Source organism: Aegilops tauschii, chromosome 5 (genome assembly GCF_002575655.3).
Source record: "Aegilops tauschii subsp. strangulata cultivar AL8/78 chromosome 5, Aet v6.0, whole genome shotgun sequence".
In the NCBI taxonomy this organism is placed as follows: domain Eukaryota; kingdom Viridiplantae; phylum Streptophyta; class Magnoliopsida; order Poales; family Poaceae; genus Aegilops; species Aegilops tauschii.
The window spans coordinates 64,535,281-64,544,268 of record NC_053039.3 but is presented as its reverse complement, the minus strand read 5'-3'; the positions used below and the strand labels follow the sequence as shown (position 1 = coordinate 64,544,268).

General features: G+C 46.3%; 2 protein-coding genes across 2 annotated transcripts; both read right to left on the bottom strand.

The window, feature by feature from the left end:
* Positions 1 to 296: 296 nt before the first annotated feature.
* Positions 297 to 3,808, bottom strand: LOC109774762 (uncharacterized). Its single transcript, XM_020333523.3, has 6 exons — positions 3,413 to 3,808; positions 3,204 to 3,269; positions 2,306 to 2,459; positions 2,123 to 2,212; positions 1,953 to 2,016; positions 297 to 1,095 (listed from the first exon to the last, which is right to left on the bottom strand). Exons 1-6 carry the CDS (start codon positions 3,670 to 3,672, stop codon positions 482 to 484), a joined length of 1,248 nt encoding a protein of 415 aa, XP_020189112.1. The 5' UTR covers positions 3,673 to 3,808; the 3' UTR covers positions 297 to 481.
* Positions 3,809 to 4,962: 1,154 nt separating this feature from the next.
* On the bottom strand, positions 4,963 to 7,626 carry LOC109774761 (ubiquitin-conjugating enzyme E2 variant 1C). Its single transcript, XM_020333522.4, has 4 exons — positions 7,419 to 7,626; positions 5,639 to 5,778; positions 5,419 to 5,544; positions 4,963 to 5,332 (listed from the first exon to the last, which is right to left on the bottom strand). Exons 1-4 carry the CDS (start codon positions 7,450 to 7,452, stop codon positions 5,192 to 5,194), a joined length of 441 nt encoding a protein of 146 aa, XP_020189111.1. The 5' UTR covers positions 7,453 to 7,626; the 3' UTR covers positions 4,963 to 5,191.
* Positions 7,627 to 8,988: the final 1,362 nt, after the last annotated feature.

The window sequence follows — 8,988 nt, the reverse complement described above, 5'->3', positions numbered from 1 at the left end:
CCTCACTAGTAGCGCTGTAGGTGCATTTCCAGGGCACACACCATCTCTTTTCCTTCCTGTCAACCTCATGCTTCAGCTTGCATCATCAGGGTTGCAGTTTAGGGCTCAATCATTGAGCACCAACTAACTGTATGTACAATCAGTGGCTCTTGCATTCCAGAGACAGATGCCCCTTCCAGAAGAAGGCAGACAGACAGATTATACATGAACCTTGAAAGCAGACCAGGCAGCAGCAGCAGGGTGAAGAACTTCATTTCTAGCTGAAGATCAGGGCAAACTTACCGCGGCGAACAGGCTGGGTCCCAATACAGATTTATAGATTTACCATAAATAGATTAGTCGGTGCTAGATACACATCAACACATAACTCATAATGAGAAGAAGACTAGGGATATCTACAGCACACACCGCATTACTTATTTCAAGTGTTATTACTCCTGACTGAGAAAAAGAATCGCCGCGGCGGTGCTACTATCTCTCTCTACACAAGGCTCCTCATCTTACGCTTCAGCCACATGGTCCGGATATCTACACTCAGCGACAGGAAAATCTCCCGGTTGCTTGGATCCAAGAAGACGTCCGGGGCGAGCGACTTGTCCACCGGCGAGAGGTCTGCCATGCCGTTCATCACCTCGATGCACCGCGGGATGCTGAACCTGTTGTCAGCAGGGCTCTCTCGCTGTTTATTGTTGTTGTCTCTCTGATGATGAAACTTGGGGTCCGCGTGTCCTTCCATAGCATCGGATGTTCCGTCCTCGCTGGGCCTCCTCATGTAGCGCCATTGTTCTCCCCGTGCTTCCTCGGCAGGCCTCCTCGAGAGCTGCCATGACTCTGGACGCACCTGGGTCAGCGGTTTCGGGTACAGGTGCCCATTCACAGTATGGACTTCAACGCCGACTAGAGTCTCCTGTTGGAATGAAGACTCTCGGGATACTGGAGACGGGGGGATAGGTGACAGTGGACGATTCATGTAATAATCATCTTCATCGTCGTCGTCATCATCACTTGAGATAACTTCCGTTCCATTCCTTTCAATCGGAGTGGGTCCGGGTGTGGGTGTGGCAAGAATACTTTTACCATCCAAAATAACACCAACTGCAGAACACAAACAAACAAAAGTTTTATTTTCAGTACAGATTAAAAACCATAACCATAATTGAGATGAAGTCAGCTTCTCCAATTAAGGGGTAGCAAGCAAATCAACAGAACAAATAAATCCACAATATTATGTCAAACATCTTTGTAAAAAGAAAAGGTACCGCAATAGAATTCATCAAGCGAACTCCAACATATCCTAACCTAATATATGCAGAATAAAAAGCTATTCTGGAGGCTCTGAACCAGTATGCATTCCAGAGTTAGTATGTGGTAAAAAGCTGAGGTCATCTATGGTACCAAAACATTGATAATGTACCGTAACACCATATAGCCAGTTGTAAACACTGCCAATGATTAAGCAGGAACATAATATAAATAATAGAGCATTCTCCTATAAACTAAACCATCTCTTCTTTTTAGATTTAAGTACCGAGTTAGCTTATCTTCACTACTAATAAATTAACTGGGAGTAATTTACCTTATTGTGCAGTGTATATAGTTCAAAATGTGTACCATATAGATGGAGTACAACCTATAGAATGTAGAGCATAGCTAATCTATTTTGTGTGTGTAGACCGATGGTTTGCCTAACTGTGGTGATTTTTTAATCAATGTTAAATATAAAACAAATATGTTCTCATAGACGCAAAAACACATAATAATAATTAGTTGAATTTTGAAAACACATTCATATTGTGACTACCCATTCATGAATTAGCAGTTACCCATCCACCCAATAAGCACATATCTTTTTTTTTTGAGGAATTCATATCATTTTACACATCACTGACTTTAACATCTTGCAATCTAGTAGTACGCACTAGTTCCAAGAGTTGGCACCAGATTTATGTTACCTTTTTTCCCATATGGATTTTTACAATCATCGCATTTACAGTTGATGGAGCATCCTGCCCCTCCCTTCAAAGACAGAAGAAAAAAAATACCAGTCACAAGCTGAGAGAAGAGAAAAACTAATAGGATAGAGTTGTCTTTTAAAAAAATAGGATAGAGTTGGATACAGAACCTGGTAGCAGTCACAGTATTTCTTAAGGCAGCCTGACTTTTTGCAAGTGCATTTTCTTCTAAAAAAGTCCATTTGGTATCTTGCAAATTCCTTGAGAGAATAAAAAAAAGTAGCAGGATCGTCAAAAATAGAACAAGGAAATAGTTAGACATTTACCATGTCATGTTTGAAGAAGATTTATACCGCTGAATTTTGACCAGCCTCTGCTGGTCGAACAACTTGCAAAGGCAAGCCTGGTGGTGTATTCTGTTGAACACCATGAATAGGCTTGTTATAACATGGGTCACAGCCACATAATTCAGAACATTGTGACCCAGAAGCAAAACACACGCAATAACTGCCACAATATAAAGCAATTGATCAGTACAACAAGAAGGAACTTGAATTTAGCAGTAAGAAATCATAAATCATGTTGTGTGTAATGCATGAGCATGGTTAGATAGGTATGGTGTATGTTTGTGTGTGCAGGGTGCGTGCGAAAATTAGCATTCCCCGTCTTTTCCATGCATCACCAGTTAACCACCCCCTGCCTGAAACTCAGTTCCCTCCATTGCAAGAGTGCCGTGAAGCAATACATGGCACTAACACGCAGGCTGCGTACAGCTAGACCAGAATCCCAACCAATGTACTAATCTTAGGTGTGCTTCAAGTGTGTGACATTGCACCAGTAACTAGTAAGTACAGGTGAACGTAAAATTGAAACAAAAAATCAACATGTTTGGATAAAGTTGTGTTTTTTTAAGTTGTAGGCATGTTCAAATAGAGCTGGTAAACATGCTCAAATAGAGTCACAATATCTTTAGGGATCTCGATTGGCTACATTGGGTGCGTTATCCATCAAATATCTGAAATGCTCGACCACCCAATCTATAATTGCTAAAAAAAGCACCAGACTCATTGCAGATGTGCAACTGAACTAGTGCTGGATCAAAATGCCAATTGCATCCTAAACAATTAGAAGATGTACTGAGAATCGAAGCACCATATATCTCAACCCCTCACTAAATTCTGGCGTTCTATGATGAGACATTTGCAGCATTTTGCATTACTGGCGAGACAGTGGAAAATTCGTGCAACTTACAGCTTCAGGCACCTGGACTTCTTGCAGCTGCACGTCCTGCACCCTTCGCCGTCCTCTGCTTTCCTCCTATAACCAAACACGGGAGAGAAAATGAAAGGCTAGTGAGAGGGAATCCCAGAGAAAATACTCAGCACGCAACGAACCAAAAGAGGAAATCGGAGGCGAAACCCAAATTTTGCCGAAAAGGGTAAAAAGTGGGGGGCACCGACTTCTTCTTCCTGTCGGAGCTCCCGTTCGCCTCGGCCGGCGGCGACACAGCCGTCCACACCGCGGCGGGCGCCGGCGCGGAGACGAGCGCCATAGCTTCGGTAGCAGGAGCGGCCGGAGCGGGAGCGGGGGCTGGGGCGGGAGGCGGGGGAGGGACGGGGACGGGGGCGAGGGCGGGGGCGTCTGGGGGGGCCTCGGATCCGGAGGGCTCGAGCGGCGGCGGGGGCCTCGGGGGCTCCTCTGGATCCCCCGCGGCCTCCATCGGGCAGGGCGACGGCGGCCGCCCGATCGGCGGCTGCGGCGGAGGCGGCGATGGATTCGCCGTGGTGGCGAGGCGGGGGAGAGGGAGGGGGAGAGAGGTGGAGGAGTGAACGAGGCGGAGTGGGATTGGAGAGGAAGGCGCAGGGGGAGGTGGATCGGACGGCGCGTCGAGGGCTTTAGGATTCGGGACAGGCCGCTGGAGGGTCCAGATCGGTGGGTCCTCTTTTGATCGGGCCGATTCACTCCTGATTTTCTACGGCAAGGATGTAAGAAGGCCATTAGTGATCTTATTAATTGCGCACAAAGTGTAGTACACTATAAATCGTACTAAATTATTTACTCCATCCGTTTCTAAATATAAGTCTTTTTAGATATTTCAACAAAAGACTACATACGGAGTAAAATAAGTGAATCTACACTCTAAAATATGTCTATGTACATCTGTATATTATAGTCCATTTGAAACCTCTAAAAAAACTTATATTATTTAGGAACGGAGGGAGTATCAAATTTAGATGGTAATTTCAGAAAGGAAGACACTCACAAACAGTCAGCTGATAACTCTTAGCGCGTTGGCCGTCGGATAAATTTGATCGAACAGCCCGCAGCAACCCCTACGATGTAGTAAAAGCTTTGCAACATGGCCCTTGTTGCAACGCCTTCCAGGGCAACACCCACTCTATTTGCAGTGACCAGGGCTTCTGAGCAAATGGGGTTTGTTGCCGACACAACATAGGCCATGTTGCAAAGGTATAAACGCTTCGACAGATAGACCACAACACAACTGATGTTGCGAACCCCCGAACACAACATGACCCCAAACGCAACATGAGCCATGTTGCAAACGGCTAGGTGCAGCTGAGCGACAGAGATTGTAGGGCCATTATGCGCGGCATCCAACGGTTGTTGAGGCGGTCAATCCGATCATCAACTCACGAAAGCATAACCAGTGTTATATGTTGTGGGCGTTTGTGCATGCACTGTTCTTATAAACTCAAAAAAAAAAAATGCTCCAATTAAGTGAGAAACAGAAACAGAGAGATTTGTTAAAGAACTGTGCAATTTATTTTCAAAATTCTACTAGTGTGCAAGCATTGCATTTTAGAGAGCAAAAAATGCACATATGCACATACCATTCGGCCTATATACTGTCTTAACATCCATCACGTAGAGCAAAACATTGGCAAGATGACACTGATCACCAGAATCACAAGGATCAGGTTTAACCAGGAGAAGGTTTTACAGACAAAACAACCAAACAGCATAGCATAGCACTCACGACCCCGAGAACGAAGCAACGTAATGGTACTTTTAAAAACAATAGCTGAAGCTCCAGCGTATCATTACAACACAGGCGTACCCAGGAGATATAACGAGACAAGACACACAAGAACCATGTGAAGGACACCGTCAAAGTTATACATAATCGTTTGCACCAAATGTTGCGATCTTATGCGATATCTAAAATGGGAACCGCGAGGGTTCTTGGGAATGACACGTGCGACACGGCAAGTGCTCCTTCAGTAGAAGGTCCCCTCCGGAGGCTGCACTAGTTTCCGGTTGTGTGATGTCGCCATCTCTTTCTTAAGCTGTATCAAGATGTTCTCCATTGTGTACTCACGGCGCCAGTTGGACAGCAGGCTAAACTTCCTTTGGTCCACCTGCATTTTTGCTCCAGGTTAAGTTTGAAACACAAGGAGAACAAGTGGATATACAACGTTCAGGGGTCACAGAGACAGTGCCATACCAATCCAGTCTCGGCATTCACACAGGTCATGTTGATTCTTGAGTGAAACCTAACAGTCGGTGGCCTGTCGGGATAGTCCTTGTCACAGAAAAGCTTCAACTGATAAATTCGGCCCTCATGGACAGTCTACAAAATCATATATAGATCAACAAGGAAGCACAGACTCAGAAACGCAACAAATCTTATTTCAAGAAAACAATGGTCAGTGGAAATATCTCACGTTGTGGGGACCAATTATTGTTCCTGTCCAGGAGCGCATGTAGATATCATCTGCGTCATCCATTCCATAGCTAACTGTTCCATCCCCAATGCCCTTCTCTCCTCTCTCAAGCTCTTCCAGCAGTCTAAAGTTCCTCGGCACTACAGAAATATTTTTATGGCAGTAAGTATCAATAATTCACTTCCAACAACATTAATAGATACAGCATAGGCACATCATCAAATCTGATGTTCAGAATAGCTACATAGATAAACAAAAAATGACCATAAAACAATTTCATCCAAAATACACCGAACCAGGAAACCGGCAGCTTATTAACAATTTTAGTTCTGCTTGCAGAGTTTCTAACACAAGTTGTTCCGATAAGCAATTAGGAGCCAGTAGATAACGAAGGGATAATTGCACCCGGCTGCATAGAGTAAATTATCGCAATCCCAAATGACAAAAATTCTCAGATATCTTGGATTCTACCTAATTTTGTGCTCATTCTTTTTATGTACCATCTCCCTTGGCTACGTAGTATCAGAAGATTACTCGCTTGTATAGCTAAGCAATCACAGAAATGCGATTTTATTCCTGTATTTCCAAAAGGTGCGGCTATTCACAAGCTCTACACAATAGTGGGAATGTAGTGTGGAAGCAATAAGGATTAATACATTAAGTGTCTTCTATTCCAAGGATTAGTGAATTCTATAAATATACACCTTGCAGACTGGCATAGTGAATTTCCCAGAACAAAGTGACCAGCTGCCAACAAACTATTTTATGTCATGACAACAAATAAGCATAGATGGGGAACACATTAACCCCAAGTATTCAGCTGTAGCAATCCTCTGGACTAGATGAAGAGCTGATAGTCTAAGGATGTAAGTGGGCCGTGTTCACAGCCAGTATCATAGTATACATGCTAGTGTCAATTTTGTGGTGAGCGGCGAAATATTGCCGAGTTTTGCAGGATAAGTGGCTCGCTGCTTGCATCCCTATGATAGTGCCCTATCTACCACCACTCTGCACAAAGCTAGTCCATGTAATGCATTTTACTAAAATATCGGCACCAGCAGCAAATTCGTTACATTCATCCTATCTTCTGGATAGATAAAATTTGACGATTCCTACTCCATCATAGATCATACAGATTACCAACAGCTATGGACTCCAGTTTCATGGTATCTTCATTCAAACAAGCAACACAGCGTCGTCATGCTAGTGACATGGGGGCAACAGTATGGCTCAGGTGCAGTGCTTCCTGCACCATATCGTACCGCAACCTACGAAAGACCACTTCCTCGTAGTTGCCTCGCCATCGGAACATTATTTGTTGCCTAATGTGCCAGGGCCCTGCAGCCAAGACGTCGCTGGAAGGCAGGCGGCAACGGATGCCAGCTCATCAATTCTTCCTAAATTCTTCAGTAACTTACATTACCATGAAGCATGAACTCGACGACCTAAACACGAGTCCCGGGAATTGAATGAACTGAGCTGAGCTGAACCCCAGTTTTTGCTAAATTTAAGAAACTGTCATTCGCAGCAGTAGTCCAGACCCTAACACACGCACTTGAGCAGGGGGGTGACCTCTCCCCCCACGGACGAGCCGGAGAAGACCAGATTCGAACCATGGATGTATGGACGGGAACGGATCCACGGCACCAGAGAGCAAATCCGCGACTGATTGGACGGATTGGAGCATCGTATCGGTCGCATACGGGGAGATTTGGGGCTTGGCGGCTGGCTGACTGGGAGGAGAAAGTAGCAGGAGAGGTTTGGGCGAGCTAGGGCTTACCGACAACTCCGGCTGCGTCACCGCTCGACGCCATTCCAGAAAAGTGGAGGAGCACGGGGAGGAGACCGCCCGACGGATGCGAGAGGGGATTTCGGGGTGGCGCGCGTGCTCCGGTGGGGGGAGGCGGGCGTGCTCGCTCGGCGGCGCTCGTTCCCCTTTGGTGGTGGTGGGGTGGTGGTGGTGGTGCACGGGTGCGACAGTGCGAGACGACGGGGAGAGGGGTGTGATGAAGTACGCGTGCAGGTGGGCTGGGTTGGGCTTGGGCCAGTCCAGGTCAGGCTTGTGGAACAGCACGGGTGCGCCTGTACGCGGAGCGGCGATGTTCCCACTCAAAAAAAAAAAAAAAAACAGCGGCGAATGGAGCTCATGATGCCGGGAAGGTGGAGTCGGCGTCTAAATTGGATGCCGAGAAGGAGGAGCCGGCGTCACCGCTGCACAGCCGGCATAGCCGCATAGAACAGTCGTCCTCACCGCCGCGCCATGTCTGGCGCGAAGGATATGGTGTCGTGGGCTCTGTGTGCTTACAATTTTGTTCGCCGGTGCTTTGTTTGCCAATATGCTAAGTTCGAGCACACCAAACCAGCAAGCCTCCTCCAATCCTTGCCAGTGCCGGAAGAGCCATGGACCGACCTCACTATGGACTTCGTCGAAGGTTTGCCCAAGTCCGACGGCTTCAACATGATCATCGTCGTGGTCGACCGCTTCACCAAGACAACACATTTTGTTCCTCTCTGACACGCTTTCATGGCGCAACAAGTTTCTCAAGCTTCTTGGATTGGGTGGTCAAGATGCATGGGGTGCCAAAGTCGATCATGTCTGACCGCGATCGCATCTTCGCCAGTCACATGTGGCACTCCACTTCTGGTCCAGTCACGTAGTGCATCCAAGTACATCCAGGAGGCGGTGTCCCCTGTGCCATTTGAAAACATGACCAAAGTCGCCTCACCAACATTCTCCAGGCACGGCCAAAAATGTCCTCGTAGCCACGAGCCCATTACACTAGATGGCGTAGGATCCTTTTGGGTTTCATGAGTCCATGGGTCAAGTTCAACACCAATCAATCCTGCCATCCATCGTCGCCACCCCTCAGACTTCATCTTCCCAGTAAGAGCCCTGGCCTCGATCGAAAGGGCAGTGATCATCGCAAAATCTTACAAAGTGATTGTCATCATGCCAAGGGGCGGGTGGAAAGGGTACGTTTTCGGCCTCGAACGGTCCAAAAGGGTTGTAATGGCCATGGAGTTCATAAGGGGTTGTGAGCCTTTAAAGTTGAGGGTGAATGAGAGAATATCCAATCTTCTGAAATAGGGCTCATATCGTCTGCCATATACCGGGCTTCATTAGGATTGTGGCCCCTCAAATGAATAAGTGGAGGAACCTAAAAAAGCGAATGGATAACTTACTGCTTCCTTTCAACTTATAAACAATAATAATATTCCAACAATAGAGATAATTATCTGCGCTCTTTCCACGAGCCTTGCACGGTACTTCGCTTCATAGGCATCATCAAGGCCAAGGTACTTACCATTTTCAAACATCCTACATAATACATTTGAGACTAGTTAATATC

Excerpts from the sequence above, each read along its gene's own strand:
- LOC109774762 (XM_020333523.3), bottom strand. The coding sequence starts at position 3,672 with ATGGAGGCCGCGGGGGATCCAGAGGAGCCCCCGAGGCCCCCGCCGCCG. Across the intron at positions 2,213-2,305 it reads AGGCTGGTCAAAATTCAGCG|GAATTTGCAAGATACCAAAT; the intron begins GTATAAATCTTC and ends TATTCTCTCAAG. Across the intron at positions 1,096-1,952 it reads AAATCCATATGGGAAAAAAG|TTGGTGTTATTTTGGATGGT; the intron begins GTAACATAAATC and ends TGTGTTCTGCAG.
- LOC109774761 (XM_020333522.4), bottom strand. The coding sequence starts at position 7,452 with ATGGCGTCGAGCGGTGACGCAGCCGGAGTTGTCG. Across the intron at positions 5,779-7,418 it reads TGACGCAGCCGGAGTTGTCG|TGCCGAGGAACTTTAGACTG; the intron begins GTAAGCCCTAGC and ends ATATTTCTGTAG. Across the intron at positions 5,333-5,418 it reads TGAATGCCGAGACTGGATTG|GTGGACCAAAGGAAGTTTAG; the intron begins GTATGGCACTGT and ends GCAAAAATGCAG.